The sequence below is a fragment of the Amphibalanus amphitrite genome, unplaced genomic scaffold, assembly GCF_019059575.1.
Source record: "Amphibalanus amphitrite isolate SeventyFive unplaced genomic scaffold, NRLGWU_Aamphi_draft 000627F_arrow, whole genome shotgun sequence".
Taxonomy (NCBI): Eukaryota; Metazoa; Arthropoda; class Thecostraca; order Balanomorpha; family Balanidae; genus Amphibalanus; species Amphibalanus amphitrite.
The window spans coordinates 195,355-218,931 of NW_024882121.1; the positions used below are offsets into that span (position 1 = coordinate 195,355).

At 50.7% G+C, this 23,577-nt stretch overlaps 1 protein-coding gene across 3 annotated transcripts in view; it reads right to left on the bottom strand.

Annotated features, from left to right (window-relative positions):
- LOC122363559 overlaps positions 1–23,577 on the bottom strand; it is an 83,794-nt gene that overhangs the window by 44,019 nt on the left and 16,198 nt on the right. For all 3 annotated transcript variants that reach the window (XM_043332988.1, XM_043332986.1, XM_043332987.1), the window contains exons 4-6: positions 20,015–20,170; positions 8,295–8,399; positions 7,825–7,986 (exon numbers count right to left, since the gene is read on the bottom strand). In XM_043332988.1, the coding sequence (XP_043188923.1) occupies positions 7,825–7,986; positions 8,295–8,399; positions 20,015–20,170 (423 nt within the window). The remainder of the gene's footprint in view (positions 1–7,824; positions 7,987–8,294; positions 8,400–20,014; positions 20,171–23,577) is intronic.

The window sequence follows — 23,577 nt, forward strand, 5'->3', positions numbered from 1 at the left end:
AAAGGAAAAAACTATTTCCCAAAAACAAAGACAAGCTCAGGTTGAGATCCGGCAGAGACCACCATATCACAGCACGCCTGCTGAAATATGTCTGTCGCGAATTACTTTGACATTTCCGATGATACGAACGAGTACGTTACGTTAGATCGTTTAAATCGATGTGTTAAAACGAGCGAATCGAAACGTATTTACCGGATCACTTCATAATGTATTCACACTCGCCAAATTCTATCGACCTCATTTTTGAAAACTATCATTTTTACGCACATTCGTTGACCTCGGCACGTGACCTATAACAAATTCTGGTATAGGCTCGTGCGCCCATTTTCGGGGAGCCACAGAGTCGGCGACATCCTCCCCCCTCACTGCGGAAACGGTCGTTAACTACACGCGCGCCGGCTACAAAATACAAAACATAGCACTAATCGCATGAACGCATTCTACTAACACTGCGTTCGAACGTTGAACTTTGGACATCCTATTCCTCATCCGAGGCATCCAATACGCACAGTTTGACTACCGGTCGCACGTATGTGCCGCTCTTAGTCTTCAGCTCCACCGTTCTAACGCGACCGTCGGAACCGGGGAAGACCTTCACCACTCGTGCTAGCGGCCATCTTCCACGCGGCAAGTTGTTGTCGGTGACTAGCACAACGTCGCCCACCTGAACTCGTCGGCTCTCTCGCGACCATTTGGTCCTCTTCATCAGGGTTGGCAGATACTCTTTGTGCCAGCGTTTCCAAAAGTGCTCTGCAAGCTGCTGAGCATGACGCCATCGTCTCCGGAAACTCAGCTGTTCCCCAGAAAACATGCCTGGAGCGAGACTGGGAGAGTCGCGACCGAGAATCAAATGGTTCGGAGTCAAGGCCTCTGGATCATCTGCATCGGTGCTCACATACGTGAGCGGCCGACTGTTCAACATGAACTCGACCTCCATGAGAACAGTGCTGAGAACTTCATCTGTGACGAGCTGGTTGCCCAGGACGACGCGTAGTGCTCTTTTCACTGAAGACACCAGTCTCTCCCAGCATCCACCCATGTGAGGACTGCCAGGCGGGTTGAAGCTCCACTTGATGTTCTTCTGTGCCATCGTGTTGCTTATTTGTTCGTTGTTCCAGTTTCTGAGAGCATCACGAAGCTCCTTATCGGCTCTCTTGAAACTTTTCCAGTTGTCACTGAATATCTGAGCTGGTTTCCCGCGCCGAGCGATAAAACGGCGGAGTGCTAGCAGGAAACTATCAGTGTCGAGAGACGGGGTGGTCTCCAAATGTAGCGCTCTTGACGCCAGACAGGTGATAAGCAAGACGTACCGACGCTCCGTCCTGCGGCCTACACGCACTTGGAGAGGACCGAAAAAATCCAGTCCGACTGAGCTGAAAGCGTGCTGAGAATCAAATCTCGCTTCAGGCAGGTCTCCCATCAGAGGGGCCTGGGGGCGGCTGCGCAGTTTCTTGCATACGGCGCATCCTCGTAGGTATGACTTGATGGTGCTCCTCGCCTTCGGAATCCAATACACCTGCCGAAGCTCATTCAGCGTGTGGTCGACCCCCGAGTGAAGCACTTGACGGTGAACTGAAGTCACTATGAGCCGAGTAACCTCGTGTCGTCTTGGTAGGAGAGCCGGGTGCTTGGCTGAGAATGGAAGTTGACTTGCTTGCAGCCGTCCTCCAGCTCGAATGACTCCGCTTGAATCCAGCAGCGGCGTAAGCTGAAGCAGAGTGCTACTGACAGACACCGACTTCCCACGAGAGAGCAGGTCGATTTCCGACTTGAATGCGTCCTGCTGAGTTGCTTTGAGGATGTGGATTTCAGCGAGTCGCAGCTCCTCTGCAGACAGTGGTCCGTTGTTGCCACAGTCTCGATACTGAGCTGAGTGTCTGGCGATGAAGTTGCAGGCGAAGCGCAATACCCAGGCGGTAACACGCCTATAGCGGGTCCACGACGAGTGGCGAGCCGGGTCGACCAGCAGTGTCGGAACTGACTGTCCAACGGTCACGGAGCCCAGTGTTTTGACTTCAGGATCGCTAGCACTTGGTTGGGCCGTTTTGGGAGCAGAAGGCCATTCAATTTCCGGTCTGTAGAGAAAGTTTGGACCCCGGAACCACCGGCTGTCAGAGTCGATCTCGGAAAGCGGCTGGCCTCTGGAGCATTCGTCTGCTGGGTTCAGGGAACCAGGGACATGCCTCCACTGATATGGTTCCGATCGGCTTCTGATCTCGGCTACTCTGTTTGCGACGAAGGTCTGGAACCGTCGAGCCTCATTGTTGATATAGCCGAGAACTACTTCACTGTCGGTCCAGTAGAACGTCTGGTTCACTTGAATCGTGAGGGCCGACTGTATGCTGTCATGCAGTCGTGTGGCCAAAACCGCGCCCTGCAGCTCTAACCGCACAATGGTCAGCATTTTCAGCGGTGCCACTCTTGTCCGACTCATCACCAGCGAGCAGGCGATTGTGCCGGTCGAGTCGATCTGCCTGAGGTAGCCGACGGCACCGAATGCCGCTTCCGACGCGTCGCTGAAGATATGGAGCTCTCTTCGAACGACTTCACTCTCCGGCGTAGCAAAACAGCGGGGGATCCTCAGTCGGGAGAGCTGCTCAGCTTCCATCTTCCATGCCGTCCATCGATGTGTATCGTTTTCATTCAGCTCAGAGTCCCATGACAGCTGCTGTTTCCAGAGATCTTGCATGAGAAGTTTCGCTCGAAGGGTGAACGGTGCGACCAGGCCGAGTGGGTCAAAGATCGATGCCGTGGTGGCTAGAACTCCGCGTTTGGTAGGCGGGGCAGTGCGTTTTTCTGGTCGATGAACACCGATCATGTCTGTCTCTGGATCCCAGGCTATACCAAGGACACGCTCGGACGGCAGCGGCATGGACATATCTGTTTTGGCATGAGCCCTGTCTTCAGGTGCTACTGATTCCATCACCTCTCGTGAATTGCTGACCCACTTCCGAAGCTTGAATCCACCTTCAGCGACCAGTTTGACGACAGTATGGAGCATCACTTTAGCCGTCTCCACGGAGTTCTCTGATGTAACGAAATCGTCCATATAGAACTGTCTTGCCACTGCAGCGGCCTCATCACGAGAGAGCGTAAGCTCAGAGCCGTTCTTGATGACTAGTTGCAGTGCAAAACTGGCGATTGCTGGTGAGCATTTGGCTCCGAATATCGCTTTGTTCATTTCATACGTGTCAGGAGGTCTGTTCCGCTCCATGTCCCTCCACAAGAAGCTGAGGGCTGGTCGGTCACACTGTAGAATTTGCACCTCGTGGAACATCTGGTCGATGTCTCCAGCGATTGCGACTGGCCGCTCACGAAACCGAATGAGCAGCCCAGGTAGGTCCTGCAGGAGATCGGGTCCAGTCAACAGGTGATCGTTCAGGGACGTGCCACTGAACTTGGCGGCCGCGTCGAATACGACCCGTATTTTGTCCGGCTTGTTTGGATTGCGAACCGCATGATGCGGCAGGTACCAGCGTTTTGAGCTCGGTTTCAACACTTCCGATTCTTCGAGCTTTCGGGCGTGACCGAGTTGCACGTAGCTTTCGATAGTTTCTTGGTATTTCTTTCTTGTCTCTGGACTTCTATGGAGAGATTTCTCGGTTAGCTCGAGTCGACGGAGCGCACCGAGACGGTTATCCGGCAGCGAGACGTCATCGTCTTTCCACAGCAGTGGGGCTTCAAGACGCCCGTCCACCAGCTCGACCGTTTCTTCAAGGATTTTCAGAGCTCTTTGGTCTTCATACGATGTAGGCTTCACCTTGGAGTGTGTTGTTCCAAAAGTCTCCATGTCCCACCACTTCTGAACCAGGTTGGTCAGATCGAGGTCCTGTGCTGGGCTCCGATGAACATGCATCACGTGATGTTCTGACGATGGAACGAGGTTTGTTATCGTTCCGGTCAAAGCCCATCCAAAGTGCGTCTTTATGGCCACAGGCTGGCCAGGCTCTCCGATTCGAACCTCGCGCTGGATGATTCCTTCGATAATGTTTGCTCCAAGAAGGACCTCCACCTGCTCTGGCCTCGGAAGCGCGACGTCAAGCCCCTCCACATGACGCCACTGCGAACGTGCTGAGCTGCTGATGTATGGCACGGGAATATTCAGCCTCGGTACTGTCCACACTTCATTTGCCATGACTTCTGTTTCTTCCGATTCCCGAGCCAGGGGGGTGATTTTCATGGACGTTCTCAGAGCGATTCTCTGTGGCCCGGCTCCTTCGATGCTGTTAAGACGGAGCGACTCCGATTCACCCGTCAGTTTGAGCTTTTTCGCCAGATTTTCCGTGCACAGCGAGGTCTGTGCACCGGAATCGAGAGCGGCGAATGTGTCGATGTAGCTGTGTTCGCCATGTACACGCACAGGTACTATTTGTAGCAGTGTCGTCCCTCCGAGACCTGAGGCTGCTGCCACTGTTCTGTTTGAACGTTCCTCAGTGCCGGCTGCACGAGAGAAGATTCTTTCGCTGCCGTGGAGCAGGTGATGGTGCCTTCCCTGGCACCTGTTCTCTCCGCATTTTTGCGTGGATCGGCACTGTCGAGACCGATGATCGGGCTGAAGACAGAGGAAGCAGCGCCCGCTTTCAGCGACAAACTTAGCGCGGTCATTTGGCGATTTTTGCAGGAAGGACGGACAAACGGCGAGATCGTGTCGCTCCCCACAGCAGCAGGGCTGCTCGTTGTGACTGACTTGCTGTCGACGTGTTGCGCTCTTGTCGCTGACCTCAGGAGTCGTCGTTACAGCAACCGATGTCGAGTGAGTGCGGGGCGCGCGCCTGAAGTCAGAACTGGGGCGTGCCATGTTGCGATCTTGCGGCTGAGCAGGAACGGCCATTGCGATTCGAACTTGCAGTCCCAGCCAGCTATCAAAGTGTGTCATGTTTGGGCGCTCCGGCTCCATTTTGATGACCTCACGTCCCCACTCTCTTTTCAAGTCATTCGGAAGTTTGAAAATGATGCGACGTAGGTTCTCAGTACTGTTAAGGTCTCCGTGGAAACCCATGGCGTTCAGCACTGTGACCGCGGAGTGAACGGCGGCGTGTAGCTTTTCCAGCATGACCGGGTCCACATTTTTCATTGGAGACGTGTTGAAGACGGCACTGAGGCTTGCGCTCACGATATCGTCTTCTCTCCCGAATCGTTTCATCAGAGCTTGTAGAGCGGAAGGATACAGCGCTGCATCGAACATCATTCCTTCAACAGCCTGCTTAGCCAGACCAGTTACGGATGCCTGGAGATGGGCGAGTTTTTCAGCGTCCGATAGGCCTGGCTGGTCGTGGATGAGCGATTTAAAAAGGCCAATCCACTGGGGCCACTCAGTGGCCTTACCGCTAAACTTTGGGAGCTGAATCTGCGGGACACTCCGATAGCCCGAGTGACCATTTCTCGGCGGTTCTGTGTCTTGTGGCCTGTTCGCAGCTTCCAATATCCATGATGTAGCTGTCTGACCCCGAGTCAGCTCCGGCGCCGGCCGATTACCAGTTTCCGTTTGAGACTTATCAGCCACAGGGGTGTCAGCTTCGATTGCAAGTCCTTCTTCTGCTGTTCCAACTCGTTCTTGTTCTTGAGAAGGTCCAGCGAGTTCGTTTTCGCCGTCAAAATTGTGCCGCCGTTCCCACTGAAGTTCATTTTCTGCTGCCTTACGCAGCTCCGCTTCTCTTGCTGCGAGATGTGCAGCATCTCTGGCTTCGGCGATTCGTGCCTCTCGATCTATCTCTCGTCTCTGCCTCTCTAAGTTCTCTTTCAGCTCGTCTCTTTTTCTTTCTTCTTCTATCCGTAGTTCGAGCTGACTGAGCTCCATTCGTTTCAGGGATGCTCCGATTTCGGCTTCCTTTGCGGCCGCAGATCGACTTGACCGACTGGAGACAGCAGACTGTGACTTCGAAGTTGTTTTGCTTGTTCCTGACTCTGACGACGCTAATTCCCCACGGGATCTTAAGTGTTCGCGAATGCGTTCACAAATCTTCTGATGTGCTTCTTCGACGTCTGTCATGTATTCTTCGGTCTGATCCTTTTCACGGTCGTCATCTTTCAGGCTGTCCGTGTAGCTGTCATTCACTTCACTTACAGCGTCTAGAGCCTCATCAAGCTCTTTAAGTAAGCCTTCGATTTGGCTTCGGCTTCCCGATGTGTCGACCAAAGTATCAGCCCGTTTACACAGTCTTGTAAACTGAGCCTTCTTTCGACTTCTCAGTTTTCTTAACGAAGCACTATCCATTGTCGGAAAGACAATTACAAAAACAGACTGTGTAAAAGGCTTACGTTACAGCTCGAGAAGGGCATGCCTCATGCTCATTACGTTAAACGTCAGACATGCAAAATCGAGCGCAAGTACTTCACGATATCGAACGTTAAGCGATCCGGCCCGGAGGACCAAAAAATGTCGCGAATTACTTTGACATTTCCGATGATACGAACGAGTACGTTACGTTAGATCGTTTAAATCGATGTGTTAAAACGAGCGAATCGAAACGTATTTACCGGATCACTTCATAATGTATTCACACTCGCCAAATTCTATCGACCTCATTTTTGAAAACTATCATTTTTACGCACATTCGTTGACCTCGGCACGTGACCTATAACAAATTCTGGCATAGGCTCGTGCGCCCATTTTCGGGGAGCCACAGAGTCGGCGACATATGTCTTCCCAGGGCTAAATAAACACATGGTCCTGCCTGGCCATCAATCCTGTTACTAACGAGGTAAATCCACCGGGTTTCACGCCTTTAGAGAAACGTGTCAGCTGTAATAAATACAGGACGTCAGTTTGTTACCTGATAGCGTGAAAACTTGTTCTTTTGTCCCTAAGACGTTGCTACATCAACTAAGAGACACTAATCACGTCAGTAATTGGTCGGAAATATCAACTGAGCAGGCTGCTGATCTTGCGAGCCCAGAACCTACTCCATGGAACCGACAAGACTATTATATAAATAACACGCACCGATCCTTGTGTATTCCCGTTATAAGGCAGCTGCAAGCTGCGTCGCTGGTCGATATAATCCTGTGGTGAAGCGTGAGACGATACAGACCAAGTACTGCCCACTTTGCCACGTGTTTTTGCTATTCTAGCCTAACCAAATCTGAAGCGACCCATGCACGCATATTTTGCCGATATTTGTGTAATTTCGCTTAGTTTTCTATATTCGTTATGGTATATAATTGGCTCTAGTCCATTACAAAGACACGTCCACAGAGCTAGGTAGGCGGCTCATTGACGCAGCTTCTGAGCAAGACCACCACTTATCCTTCCACCACAGTCACGCAGAAGGCACTCGTCCCCAGCCCCTGCCATCCTGAGCGCCGCCGGTGCACCGTCGCTCCGCCGCGCCCGGCCCGTCCCGTCCCGTTCGGCTGCACAGCCCGCCATTCAGGAATTCAACAATGAACGTAATTGGCTTCTCCAGAAAAGTGAAGCCAATATTAGCATAATTTTAGGAATTCATGCCACGTGGACAATGCCAGTATAGAAAGTTAATCGACGGAATTATTGTGACGTCACCACCATTTGACAGTTGGAGCCGCCTGAGACATTCCTGAATTGTAATCATTTCTTCCTATCAAACCCTCGCATTTTTGTGTGGGCATGGAATGCGTAGAATATAATTGCAAAGTAAATTTCTCCAAAACCGATATATCAGGATGCCAGCGAAATCCTCATCAACCTTCAACCGTGTAGTCACCACACTTGAACATCCTTTCACAAATGCACCGAACAGCGCATCTGTCGAATCCTTCCTATTATCACCCATCCTATTATATATATCCTATCTCTCAAGAAACCTTCGTCATGTTTACCAACCAGCTACCCCTAACACCACTCACCAGTAGTGGCCACGGCGTCGAAGCCGACGAATCCGTAGAAGCAGCGCGCCGCGCCGGCCATGACGCCGCTGATGCCGAACGGCATGAAGCCGCCGCTGCCGTACGTCTCGTAGTCCCAGTTGGGTACCTCCTCCGGGTTGATGCGCCAGTTGGCACCGTCAGCTGATAACAGGAGGGGGAGGGGGTGGCTAGGTAGCTGCCCGACACAAGGACGGTGGCCAATGGCAGGGCTAGAGAGCAGATGGTGGGGTTTATTTTGCTGGTGTAGCGTGGGGATGAACTAATTAGTTGAGAAAATAAGTCCTGACTTCTACTACAGACTAGAAAGCAAATGAAATATTTAAACGTTTGTAGAAAGGCGCAACGCGAAGTTTCGACATGTGCAGTAGCGAGCAAAACAAAACTCCAGCAGACCTTGGGTAAGACAGCTCAGGGGTATTCTCGCGATGAGTGCGCAGGTCGGGACGCACCTTTGAAGCTGCCCGTGATGATGACGTACAGCACGACCACCAGGTTGGCAAAGGTGAAGACATTGTTGAAGCGCGTCGACTCGCGCACTCCAATGGCCAGCAGCACTGGAGCAGAACACAAGATTTTGCAGTCAGAGATGTTGTCAACCGACATTTCCACATTCGACAATGCATACGGATTACGGATGATGTGTGGCGATAAATAAGAGACTACCAACGGCTAAGGCTAAGGCGTGGTAGATAAAAGAAGAGCCGGGGAACATCGTGCTACTGCTAACAGATGCTCATACTTCAACCTACTGACGACTGGACGACTGAGCATCAGAAAGATGAACCGAGCAGAACGACAGAGTGAGGCGCACCCAGTTCCGGGTGGGCGGGAAATGCGCCCCGCGCCGAGCCTCTCCCATCACTACGGCTGCATCTTTGTCCCCAGTCAGCCGGAGTCGGCCCTGACTGTCAGTACGGCCGGCGAACAGTACAGCGGGGCGGTAAATCTGACAGGTCGGCAGCGTCTGCAGACCAACAAAATCTCACAGTGCGAGAGAGTCTGACAGGGCGGCATTATCTGAAAGGCCGGCAGAGTCCGACAGAGCAGCATTATCTGTAAGGCCGGAGAAGTCCGACAGGCCGACAGAGGCTGAAAGGCCGGAGACCTCCGACAGAGCGGCATTATCTGAAAGGCCGGCAGAGTTCGACAGGCAGGCAGAGTTTGAAAGGCCGGCCCTCTTCGCCCAACGAGCCGCCGCCAATGGCTACTCGTCGGGCCCACTTTCACAACGTTGGTACTGACGACCAATAAATCACGTGCACCGGAACGGGGCTCTGACATGACAATCAACTAGCCCGCCTCGTGCTGCATAAGCCAGAGAACGGGGAAAAGTTTTCAGCGGAATAAAAATGGCATGTTCATATGATGCAGATGAAAGATAGCGAATGCAACGGACATAAATCAATCAGGCCGCCGACCAGTTCTGAAAATATTGTCACAAAATATCGAAAATGTAATAAATTAAATAAGGTAGTAAAAATTGGGAACTATGTAAACATGTCCATAAAGTTGTAATGAAGCAACTATCTTTAGTTCAAGAGCGAATACGCCTACACATGAGATAAATTGTACAAGAATTACCATATGCCAATGGGTGGACCTTATCCATGCCTGGCGAAAGTGGCGATCACCTGCAATCGAGCTGATCACCGTCAGCTATCCACAAAAAGTGTGTTAAGCGGGCCCACATCCACACCGCCCAAACGTTTAGCCTCGGAGAGGGACACCGGAAAGCGTGGCCAGAGGCACGCTTCCCGCCGACAACGTGACAGGCGATACGCGACACACACACGTTTACCACATTCCAGCTAGACTCAGTTGCATTCCCACGTCGCGGATGGGTACCGGCGGCAGCACATTTAGCAAGAGAGGGCCCGCCACACGGAGAGGCGTGGTGTTCCGACGGGGAGCGACTTCAGAGAAGGGCGTTCTGATGGGAAGAAACGTGAGAGCGGATCCGCCCAGTGATAAGTGTGATAAGTGGTCCATCCCACTTATCAGTGTCATTCAAATGGAATCTGTGTTATTCAAAGCACATCTCTCAAGCTGTGCAACCACGAGTCATCTGTCGTATGTGCAGTGTGCACACCTGCTTATTAGTAATTGACCTTGGTGCACCACACGCGACTGCACAGCTCTCCCACCGGGGCCACCCACACCGCGCTGGCAAACACGATAGCAGACTTTATCATTGCTGATGATAGAGCGACGTTAACGTGAGAATATTGAGCGCTGCAGATAACGGAGAGCACTCTCTGGTGATCGGCTGCTTGCCACCATTGACCGTGGAAGTGCCCGACACGAGCTATCGGGCTTTTCCATGTATGCCATGTTGATACGTCTGTAAATATTTGCATCAACTGATGACCGATTCCATTTCAGACTAATACGTCATGCCAACAATCCATGCGTGAACCCCCCCCCCCCCCACCGCTCAGCAACTAAGTACCACGCACTTACTAATTTAGACTAACAGTTAACGACTTAATAGAAGCAGCAACGCCATGCATAACAAATCCGTGTCAGTGGCATGTGCAATGTTCAATGTGCGTGCACAGTACACTGTTCACACATTTCAGCATGGCCGAGGCACTCGTTCAATGAAGCAGCATTCGCACTGAAGACCTTGAAGATCTCTCAAACATTTAACGTAACGTCTCAGACATGCTTTCCGAGGAGTGTCACGCCAGAATAAGCTGCTTCAGAGCCTCTTATGGTGATCGTATATTAACAACGATGGTTATGTAACAGTACTCAGACAAAGAAAAAATGACGGCTTAGCGCCGTTGTTGGTTAGTTCCAGAGCAGCTAAGAGCTTTTAGTTATATAATATAAGCGCATTGTCGCTTACTTATCACTGTCTACCGCAAAACTAATATACTACAGCTTTCCAAAGTATGCTATAGAGTTGGTACACTTGTATTATACCACCAGAAAAAAATTGCCACTAGCCTGCACATTGCACTTCTGCACGGGTAGATTTTACACATGTCCGTAGCACAATTGACTAAATGACATATAACTACACGTGTTCATACATATGTAAGCCCTTCACACTGCTACTATGGCCAGCGTTTACATGGCACCCGTAGATGTTCAACATATTTGCCACGATAGCTTACATAAAAAACGCAAAAAAGCTGAATGCACACTACCACATCGATAGAACATGGGTTTGGTCACGATTACGATGCTGATGCTGATCACGATGCTGAATCCCCATTCACGTGTTCTCCCATCCAACCAGATAAAGATCCTCTGCCGGCTCATATCTTTGCACTTGCTGGCCAGGCCGGGCGTGGTTCTTGCCAAAATGATCACAGTGTCTCAGTGAGACTTTAAGAAAGTTAACCCGCGCCCTGGTGGGGTCTGTTTATAACGCGACCTGGTGGGGGGGGGGCTATTTTTTGCCCCCCCCCCCCCCTCGTATCTCCGAAACTACTGGACGGATCCGCAAAATTCAAACGGCGTTCGAAAGGCCTGTCAAATTTGTTGAGGGAAACCAAATTTCATTGACCTCGGGGTCACCGATGACGTCACAGGTCAGGTCAAAGATAAAATGTTTCACCGTTCACGGGTCTTCTAGGGAATGCGCTATAACACCGAGGAAAACGCATTTTGTCGAGAATCAGCGGTAGGGCGTCAGTTGCCTAGTAGATGTGTTGCCATTAGAGGTCACTGGCAATACCAGGTCAGGTCACAGGTCAGGTCACCAAGGGTCACAGGTCAGGTCACATGAGCCCAACTTTACTAAGGTTGTGTGATGCATGTTTTATGGCCAATTTTTCATTTCCAACTCAATGGTGTTGGTTATAAGACTATCAGGTACGGCTTAGGTCACTTTCTGGTAAAGTTCAGGTCAAGGTCAGGTCAAGGTCAGGCCAAAAAAGGTCAAATTTTAAAGTTAATAGTTTTGCATAAAATGGGTATTGATTCGATGCAGCTCGTCACGGGGAGTCTAATGGTGGTCTTTGTTTTGCGATACGGGTTCTAGAATGGCTAAAAATTGAGTTTGAAAATTTGACGTCATCAATTTTGAACAGTTTTTTCGCTATAACTTCGCCAAAAAAAGAGGCATCAATCTCAAATTTGGTATGTGGATGGAAGGCGGTAAGGACTATCACATATATTCCGGTTTTTGCAAAATTCAAAAAACTTTTTGGATTTTTCGATTATTATATCCAAAAAATCTATTTTTTGATTTTTGGGGGTCAAAATCCAAAAAATTCAAAAATCCGAGATAGCAGTTTTGTAGCCCTATCCAATCTACAGCTTTTATGTCTTTATCATTTTTCTGTATTTGCAAAGCTATAGGCCTGACAGCTCTTCCCGCGAAACCCTTTTTTGGGTCGAAAACGGCAGAACATGACGTCACTCTGACGTCATTTCCGGCCAACCTATCCAAGCCTTTGGAAAAATTTTTGGTCACAATGTGTAAAATTGATGTCCGGGAGGGTACTGAAAGTTTGGTGACGATCAGCGCAGTGGTTCTGGAGATATATCGAAAAGTCTGGAGGGGGGGGGGCAAAAAATAGCCCCCCCCCACCAGGTCGCGGGTTAAATGCTATAGTAAAGCATGCGCGACGCCGCTCACGTCAATTAGCACTTTACAATACAATGTTTCGTAAGCGCAGGCGGTGGCGTGAGTTCTCGGCGATCATGATCCAAACATGTCTAGATTAACCAATCCATGCATGACAACTTTCAACTGATCATGGGCTAGTGCCGGAGATGATGGCAATGCTACTACTATTGTGTTTGGTCTATGAGGGCCATTGGCCTACAGTTTCTTGGTGAGGGCCATACGGGCGGGCATACAGTCACTCCTCCTCTCTCAATCACACAATAATTTATTAGTGGAAGGGACGATCACAAAACGCGCGAGCTATGATGATAAAGTAGGTACTTTTACAAATGTGCTTTTTGCGTTTCTCAAGTCAACCTGACAGTGAAAGATACCGCATTGCCTTTATAGAGCTTACCAGCGGTCAGCCGGCATAATATTTCAAAAAATACTAGCCACTCTGGTGACAGTCGCTTGCGAAATCGCCAAGTGGCATTAGTGGTCACTGGTCATCCACGAAGATAATAACCACAGAGCTGTTAGCAAACGCATAAAGTCCCCGCAAGACTACGGATCCGATTTTCTGCGCCGACGCCAGCGAAGCCTCGGATCACTGCGACACCAGCGGCTCAAAACACCCCCTCAGCACCTGTCGAGTGAATTAACACCTGCAGAGACTACTTGACGACTCGCTAGCTTTCAAGGCACCTGTGGAGTGTGGGGGTCGAAGACGCCTCACACACCGACGTCTTAGGGGGGTATGGAGGGAGACAGAGTGGTGCGTCCGTGTCACCGTGTCACAAGCAGAGCAGACATGTCTCGGCGATCTCCAGGAAGCCAAGAAGACGCGATAGAGACAGACCGAGCGGACAGTCGGAACAGTGGTGTGCATTCAGCCTTGCACTGTCCGTCAATCCAGGGTGTCTTTTCCATTAGACGCACGGCCCTGCGGCTGGGAACGACCTCAGCAGCCTGGCAACCACCAGCTTTGTGCGCCGCGACACACCTCTCCGAACTGACCGATACAAAGGGACGACGCAGCAGGCACAGAGACCATGGAGACCCGACAGGAAATCGGTCCCGCTCTTGACACTCGGGAGGTGGCAACTGAGCATAGGGAGGGAGGTAACTGAGGCGAGAGTCTACCGAGAACGTCCGACGGGAAGACGAACTGGGAACGAACGGATGCAGTGATACAGGCGGGTACTGGGGAGGACCAGACACACATTCAGGTCCACAGGTTAAAAAATGGCCGTTCCACGCGGCAGAGACCATGCCAGCACGAGAGCAACGCTGCATTGAGCCGTCTTCTCACACACGCGTCACGGAAAATCACGAGGTTCGTAGTTCGTACGGTCGGTCGGGTCAGGTCACCGGGTCAGCACGCGGTCTCTCTCCAGGACAGGGCGCCGTATGACGCACCACCGGCCGCGCAGCTTTCTCTGCAGCCAGGATAGCCGACTTCCTGCGACAGCCTCTCTCAGAGAGGTCGTCCAGCCGGCTCCGAGCCACCAGCGGCGGATACAGCTCTCCACTCACGTGGAGGGACGTCATTAATAAACGACCACCATACGCCGCGTGGCTGCCAGCCCACAAAACCGGACACTCGGTTACCAAAACAATGGCGAGAGTGGCTGCCTCGAATACCGACAGGCTGAGCACTGCGCTGTCATCAGGACAGGGGGCCCCCGGAGAAGGGTTGAGGCGCGGCACGCAGAGGACCACAATCGCCGATCACTGGACGCTAATACCCCGCAAACAGAAGAGATCGCTTAGTGGCCAAATGAAGACCACATCCAGCTATCGAGAGGATCGGCTTCTCGCCGAGGAAAAAGTCTCCACCGCAAAGCGACTTAACGACAGCGGCTGCAGCTTTGTGCAGTGAAACATACTGTCGGGAGTAGCGCACGTCAGTGAATTCAAGAAATCTACCGTGGCTTCGTCACCTCCATTGAGTTTGTAAATTAACCGTTCAACCTGCAAAAGGATGGTCACGAAGAGCCCACCGCATTGTTGCCATTAGATTGCTTAAAACATTCATCTTCATTTATTTAGCTATTGAAAACGGTGACAGGCAGAAAAATAGCAATGACTAATTGACCCGGCAGTTGTAGGAGAGGCCCCTCAAATCAACACGGAGACAAACAATGCTTGTATGCTCGTGCTCACTGGTCAAACGTTTCGTATGGGTATCTTGGGTCAAACTAAGACCTTATGATAAAATATAAAGAAGTTCAAGTCAATTGCGATGGAGAAGATAGCTTGTCAGCTCCCGATAGCATTACATCGAGGTCAACACGAGACAGCACCGCTCAGGACTGAGATAGCGCCAGCTGTGCTCGGTTGCCAATTGAGCAATGTGGCGCCAGGTGTACTCGATGCACCGCCACACGAGTTCATTGTGGCGCTGTATTTACATAGGCAATCAGGTTGTATCACCTGTGTACTTGATGCTGGCGACCTAGACAATCGGTTTGTCCTTTCAGCACGGGAAACGCAGGATTGCTCTCGGAGTTAATGGACAAACATCCCAATAAACCTTAGTCGCGAAGTGACCTTTCGAACTAAAATACAAATACTTGAAAATCGAGAGTCTGCCCAATACTGTCAATACGATAATGAGATAGCAGCTTCCACATAACGCAGCAATGGAGTCATCAGCAGCGTGACAGCGATGGAGTCATCACCAGCGTGACGAGTCATCACTCATCTGACGTGTCAGGACCCGGGTGCAGCTTGGTTCCGGGGGGACCGGAGCGACCTTGCGGCACCCATGGTCGCCCGCATCAGGACATCGCTACCGACAGCTCTGTGACAGAGGGGACACTGATCCCTGCTGCACCGGAACAGCACAGCGGAAACCGAGCACGCGGCCAGCGTCGGCTCCCCACGCCACCACAGGAAGTATCCATGGAAGCGCAGCGTTGCAACAGTGCAACAGAGTGCAGCCCTGTCGCACATACCGGAAGGCGGGCCTTGACTGAGTGAGGTCTGAGCTTCCACTGGCCCTGTCGGTCTCTTTAAATAGAGCACCTGGCGCTGGCAGTGGTGTCAGTTCACACCGTGCCATCATCAGCTCACACCATGAGCTTACTGTCGGCAGTCCTGCTCTCGGCATTAGCCATTCTACTGCCATCACCGTGTGCCGGTGACGGCGACTCGCTGAGTCTCGCTGGCGTGCCGTGTGGCGAGCGTCACGCTTCTCCCGGTCACCAGACCCGCATCAAGGGCGGTCAGGAGGCGTACCGCGGCCAGTTTCCGTGGTCAGTGTCCGTGCGCCACCAGGGCGCCCACCTCTGCATGGGAGCTCTCCTCTCCGAACGGTACGTGCTCACGGCGGCACACTGCTTCGGCGGCCGACCGGCCAGCCAGTTTTCCGTGCTCGTCGGCGGTCAAGACCTCACCTCCGACGCAGACGCCGAGCCGGGTCGACGCGTTGTTACCGTCGAGAGAAAAATCATCCACGAGGATTACGTGGAGGGTCGTTTTGATGACGACATCGCGCTGCTCAGACTTTCCGAGCCGGTGACCTGGGGCGATTTTGTTCAGCCGGTGTGTGTGCCACCGGCCAGCGCTGACGCCAAGCGGTACACGGGTGCGCGAGGCCTGCTGGCCGGCTGGGGGTACCTGGACGAATGGCGCACCGGAGGAGAACGCTCCGACACACTGCAGTGGACGGCGCTGCCGTTGCTCTCCCGGCAAACCTGCCAACAGTGGTTCACCGATGCCGGCAAGGTGATCAAAGTTCGGCCGGGTAAGGTGTGCGCCGGGTTTCGGGAGGGAGGCACGGACAGCTGCCAGGCGGACAGCGGCGGGTCGCTAACAGTGGCAGACCAGGACGGTGACCAAGAGCGAGCCGTCGTGGTCGGGGTGGTGTCGGCAGGCATCGGCTGCGGCCGGCCAGGACTGCCCGGTATCTACACGGACGTCACACACTACCACAAGTGGATTGTTGATCACGTGGAACCGTGAAACTCGGGAACCAACACCGGAGCGAGATAAACTCCAAGGGCAGTCGGCAGTGATTTGAGAAAAATGTCGACTGGTCCCAGTGGCAAGGTGCAATGGAACTAGTTCTAATCAAGCCCGAACAAGCTGCGACTGTAAAATCGGGCCTTCGAGAAATCCAGCTAGCAAGAGTATCTTAATCTGTACCGTGTACAAGTGCACCTTACGATGACTAGTCATGTTTAAAGACCGTCAGATGGGACTAGAAGCGAAAACTTAACAGTAGCACACGCATCTACTTACAGGATCGTCTGAATGGTCTAATTGTTTTCGCGGACGAAGCCGTCGTCGGTACCAACTATCTAGTAGCTACCGAATGACTTAGTCATTTCCATTGACCATTATCGATCTCCATAATTGATGGAAGGCGATTATTGCGGACAGGTGTCGATTGCTATCTGTAACGTATATGTCTGCTACACGGCCCACATCATGCTGCAGTATTTATAGACTGATAGTTAAAATCGATGCGAGTGAAGCACAATACATAATACGGAATAAGATTTATCTATAATTTCTCATTACATCTCCAGAATTGGCATCCCCATCAGTTTCGGGCGTATCTCACCATGTGGAAGCCTAGAACTCTAAAAATAGCTAACGCACTGCAAACGGTGCGTGAGACAGCAATATCACCCAGAGAAGTTGTCTAATCGGGTCTCAGTCCAACATCTGTCAAATTAACCGGGCCAGATCGGGACGCATCTAGCGAGGTGATGACATTGCTATGACGATACCGAACTATCTGTATATAACTGGGAACACCACTGGCACGGACGGCAGGTGCTCGAAATAGAACACATTAGAGCGGCCAGGACAGGCGAGCAATGCGCACGGCGAGTTAACAGGGTGTAATGTGATTCAGTGAGATGTGATACTAGCCATCTCGGGATAGAAGTGGACCACACGGCACGCTCTGCAAATGATGCCTTTTGATAGATGCGATGACCCCCCCCCCCACCACACACACACAAACACACACAAAAACACCACTAAGGAATGTTACTAAACTGTGCGGGATGTTTCATGGTACTCTCAACAATGCCTTAGTACACAAGCCATCAAAATAAATAAATAAATAAACAACTAAATAAATAAATAAATAAATAAATAAATAAATAAATAAATAAATAAACAAATAAATAAATAAATAAGTCAGAACTAAATGACAGAAAAACAAACAGGGCGTTGGGTTAAAACGGGTCTTGGGTAAGGATAACCTACCGTAACTCAGAAAAAAATTTCAGATCTCTTTAGATTCAGAGGAGCCGTACTGTATCATTTCAAAAGAATGCAGAAAACGAGAATGACCATTCCTGCGTCGGCACTGTAGGTAGTCTGGTGCCGAGGACACGCAGCCAGTTGCGACTACCGCCACCAGACACGCGCGGATCGACAGCCAAAGCGGATTCCGCATGTCCGTCGGGCGCAGATAACGATACTGGGACGCTGTCCGGCGATCGCAATCTGGCGTGGACATCGCCGTAACGTGGAATTACCGCCGTCAGAGTGCATTTCAGTGCCGCGCACCGGCCGGCCGGCGCCGCGTGCCGGGTGCCGGGCCCGGACCGGGCTCTGAACGGAGTCCGATGGGCACGGCCGGACGACGGTGAATTCCACCGCCGCCGCCGGACGGGCCAGCCGCTCACAGAGCCCAAACGAGCTATCAGAACGGAGCGGCTTATGCATAGGTCAGCTGATTAAGTACAACATGAAACATGAAAAATGCTGCGATTATCCGCTCAAATACCGGCGTACACGACTGCTACCCCGCTGATGGGAGATATTTCTGACAACTCGCGACGGTGAGGATGTTCCGAACGAGTCCTTCTCCACTCCCAAAACAGGTTGGTACACGACAATGACTGTTCAGTTCTTCATTTGGCGTGTGTAATAAGAGAATACGGAGGTGAATTGGCGTGGGAAATATTGGCTTGGGAAAGAGCAGGGCTGTATGAGACATCGGTCATCTGCCAGCAATAAGCGGGACGGCCACGAGCCACGGCGGCACCGGTCCTAACACGGCCGACCTCACGTGCGGCGACAAATTGATTTTTTATAGCTTATCGCTGCAGCTTATACCACTGTAGTCTCGATATTACGCATATGGTGGTAGAAATTAGAAACCTTTAAGAGAAAACCCCAGAAGGTCACCAAAACGAGTGTCGTTTTATATAGACCTGGCATAGGGCCCGAGCCCTACCAACAATTGCATCATTTCATCCTTAATCGATATTCAACATTACGCCAATTGTAAGAATGGCTTTGGTATCCAAAAGAAACCATTACACTTTACACCCCGACCATAGACGTCTTGTAGGTACACCGTACATACAGAGGTCTATAGCCCAGCCAATAAATTTCAGACAGTGACACCCGTGGTCGCCAATACGAGGCATAAAGAAAGGCCACAACACCACAACTCATACAAACGGGGTTAGTGAGCGTAACTATACAAGGAAAGGTGCGTTTTGGGCGACGATCGCGGAGATCTTCTCGCGCAATGTTGAAACAAAATTTCAAATAAGTAGTTCTGCCCGTTAGCTAAAATAGGTAACTGCAAACTACATAGATAAGGCCATGGTGTCTGGGGTTAGTTACTAGTTGACTGAAGCAACAGTGAAACTTAAAACCACGCGAGTCGGCATTTCAAATGATGATATTTCTGAAAAGACCATAAAGTCATAATTACCTACCTATTCGCAATTCGCATCCCCAAAACCTGTTTCAGACCATCATGGCCCTCGAGATAAATTCCTCATTCAATAAGAAATTAATTTCATTTCGAATTCACTTCTCTGAACACATTTGTTTCTTGGAGAAGCTAAAAATAGCTCCGTGTACTAAGAGCCCCGGCAGATTATATAAGCAGTGACAGCCAGTACCGATTTCTGATTCCGCCGCACGTGGATCCCGCCGCACGCCACGCAAAATACCTACTCGACTGCGGTTGAATGGCATATGAGACTCCGCTGATGCATTTCGAAACCCAAAGAGCATCTCCGCTATCTGCCTTTCTGCCGGCTGCATCTTTTCAAAAACGCCACCATGGTATCAGGGATTACACGATGGCCACAGCGTTCGTGGCATTGAAGGCCGTCGTCATATGTGTGACGGCTATGATTCGTATTCGAGGGTAAAGCAGTTGCAATACCACGGCAAAACGTCTTGAATAGCTATATCGCACACAAGAGTGCGTCATTTTTCGCGGTGTTCCCCATTCTCCACTCCAAAATATAGACCGCTAAATGCGACACGATGCTGCTGAGCCGTTGATCAGATCATCTCACCCTGGCTGTTCGCAATCCACCGATGGAGTCGAGCGGTTCAAGAGCCAATACTACAATACTACAATGTGCAATACTACAACGCCACAATGCAGTCCTAAATTCACCAGATACTATTTCATTCACCGCTATGCTCGATACTCTATGCGCCTGTCTCCACCTCCCGTCCCCCTACTCGTCAGCCCATCCCTCGCCGCGTTCCCTTGCAATCTTATCTAACTCACATGTCAGCACCATGACCATGAAAAGGGTAAAGAAACGCCCCCCCCCCCCTTCCCCTTCTCCCCCCAGCCCGCGATCTTATACTTACATGTCAGCACCATGACCAGGAAGAGGGCGAAGAAGTCGGGGTAGGCCGACAGGAAGTCGACGTCCATGCCGCAGCACTCGGTGAAGGCCTTCTGCATGGCCTGGTCAAAGATGGAGTCTACGTAGGTGCTGTAGCCTCTCGCCACGCTCGCAGTTCCTGAGACAGAAGGCATAAATGGTTGGTAACTAGGGTTACCCGCGTGCTCCGCAACGCTAAGGGGGGATTTTTTGACCCGTGGGTTGGTCTGTGTCGATTTGGTTGGTAAATATCCATTTCGTTCGATTGCTTTTTGACGGCCAAGCATTTTGTAAGAAAACAAAAAGATACATCGCATCGAGGTGCCCGTGTCGTATTATCATGCGTTCTACTTTAGAATGATTCGAAAACTGGCGTGAAGTCTTTTGAGGGCCATCGATGAATTTCGCTAAAAATGACAATGTAATGGTTTGGAACATTTACATTTTTAAGGATACTGTTGCTAATTATGCAAAAATGAAGAGTGAATATTGGACAGAATTGAATGCTCTATCCAATGGTACCATATTCAATTGCCAAAGGTATCAGGTTATGCAGCAAAACCCGTGTGATTAATAAAGTGGCACAAAATTGACAAACACCATTTTCTCCTGTGATTTGCACCACCTTGATTTGGATCAATCAGCTTTTCATAATTTTTATATGAGAGGCGGTACCTTTCTCTTGCAAATAGGCGTTGATTCAACTCACTCCATTTAACGGTCACCTAAAAATAAAATTAATTCCAAAATCCCTCAAAAACCGCAATTTTTCAAATAAAAGTGCCCTCTCCGGTGCACGTGGCGCGTGCTATCCTCTGCATTGCACACCATTCAATAGCCCGTTCAATTCTGTACACGATGCTGTTTTCCCCGTGCCGGTCGGATCCCTGGTCACCAAGATATTGCACGGGAACTGGACCCGTGTCGGCCAAAATTAGCCATTTTCGCCCGATTTCGCACGCCGATTTATACATGTAAAGTCTATGACGCGAATTTGCACTTTTTGAGCACGCACCACGCGCTCCCTATCGACCCGATCGAGCTGAGACCCCTCAAAGGCACGTCGCGCATCCTTGATCTATGAGTTGTGCAAATTTCACCGGGCTAGGTGCAACGGTCTGGCCTGCAGTCCACGCAAAGCAGCACCAAGTCGGGACCTCGGTAACGGACAGACGCACCCTCCTCAAATAGTAATATAGATGGTTGGTATTGGTTGGTCATCATCTGTCAGCGATGGTGGCCCATTGCCATTACTGACTGGAACTGGCCATTTCTCGCCAGTAACTGCGAGAAGTGGTGATGTGAAGGTCATTTATAGTCAGAAATTGCCAGAATCGTCGTATAATTAGATAGTAGCTACAACAAACAACAAAACACATTTATTAGACATAAAATGGAAATAAGCAAATAGTCCAGGTGGTGGTGCAAAAGCTGATGCTTAAATCGAGGCACCACCACCTGGTAACGTAAACAGAATAAATGAATATGGTACAATCCAGGGCCGCGGAGAGTCAGGTCGGCTGCCGCGACGGTTTGCATTGATAAGCGGTGATAGCGGGCCGGCGCCAGTCCACCGAGACGGGGCTATATCAGTCTCGACTGGGTCCACGCCACGCTCGCTCGCGGTGAACAATACACCTGCACCGGTTCAGAGGCGTCTTCACTTCACAGCTAATACCTAATTAGTCACGTTAACTGATTGGCATCAAAGGAAAAGCATAAACTTATCCTTGTGAGTTACTAGTAAAGGCCGTAACTAAAACCAGTATAACGCCTTTTGGGGCGACTAACGGAGCGAGCGAGAGGGTGGGCCTTGCACGTGCGGAATTTCGAGGGGGTACCTCCAACTGACTTGTGCACGGCACTCTACTAACCGGTCTCTAGCGATGTGCCAAATTTGGACACAATCGGCCCAGCCGTTCTCGAGATCTGGAAGCGGCACCCTGCACGTGCAAAATGGGTCATAACTGACTTGTGCACGGCACCCTACTAACCGGTCCCTAACTGTGTACCAAATTTGAGCGCGATCGGTCGAGCCGTTCTCGAGATCTGGAAACGACCGCTGCACGTGCGCACGTGCAGCAGCACCCCAACTCTGGCACATGGATATGCAGTGCCTAGTGGGTGCCTACCTACATGCCAACTTTGAGCGCAATCGGCCCAGTAGTTACCGAGATATTGCAACAATTGCAAAACTGACACCTCTTCGTTTTGCACGTGGCACGTGCATAAGAGGTCACCCACATGCATCGGGAATAGTCCAATACTTGGTAGAAGGAATGAAGCTACCCTACAAAAATTACCGCGTGTAAATCGGTCAAGTGGTTGCTGAGATATAAGCCTCGCAAAAGCGTCCGCACGGCCGGCCGGCCGGCCGGCCGCTCATACTCAGAAATTTCCGTTAATCTAAGGAAAGACTACGCTCGCTTCGCTCGCTCCGTAATAACTCTGAAAGAAGTAATAAATAATAACTTTGGTTATTTTCGGTCGGTTGGCAAGTATGGACAGTTAGACATGTTTAGTAATCGCCAGTACATATAGGCCAGGTGTGGTCGCTTATAGACAGTAGGTAGGTAAGGTGATTTTTGTCGGTAATGTGAAACGCGTAGTACTCATTCATCCATGCACCCCTAAGTGAATATTGAAGTAATTTGCATATGACAACATCCCGCAAGACTGCGATTTGTTTTCCGGAAGTATTGTGCATTGTCCGAGATAAGACTGTGATTTGATTTCCGGATGCATTGTGCACTGTCTGAAAAAGGTCTGACAGGCGACAACGAGACATAAGGCCGGACGAGGAGAAAATATCAGGGATCATATGAAAACCACAGCGGGATGCAGATAACACAGAAAATGGATAAGACTACCGGATGACCTCAGCTCTACCTTGTTGGTCAGTCCGGTTGGCAAGGATTCAAAGCTACTTTCCAAAGCCTCTTTGTATAATTATCATGCAGATTAAGGCAAAAGAAAGTGCAAACAAACAGCAGAGTCAAATTGGCGAAGTATGGAACACACGTTGTTTACAGCTTACATGAGGTAATAAATCTCTAGAAGCGTGACTTGTACCTGGGGGACGTTTTCCCATTCTTCTTGCATCCAACTATCTTCAACAACCTACCACATCTCTTGGCCTGCTACCCCTCCCCCCCTCCATGACCACAATGAATATCTCATGAGGATTCGCCTAGACCAACATTGACCTATCCAGCTGGGTGACAGATGCTCCACCGTGGGGTATCCACCAGCAGACCTGTCCATGTCTGCGGCCTCAGCACACCTGGCCGTACCGAATGCGGCGAGACATCCGATACCCAAATGCCAGCCAAGGCCGCAACACAGCAGACGACCATGTGTGAAGGTAGCGACAGACAGGTGGTATGTCGCAGCCGTTTTCTACTCTGTACCGACACGATGACATTTAATTGAAGAAGCTGGTCTCGAGAAGGATTAACGCGATTAATGATGTTACTCTGACCAGAACTGAAAGCCGTAACAAAACAATGCCCACAAATAGCAGATCCGGAAATCAAACACCAAACT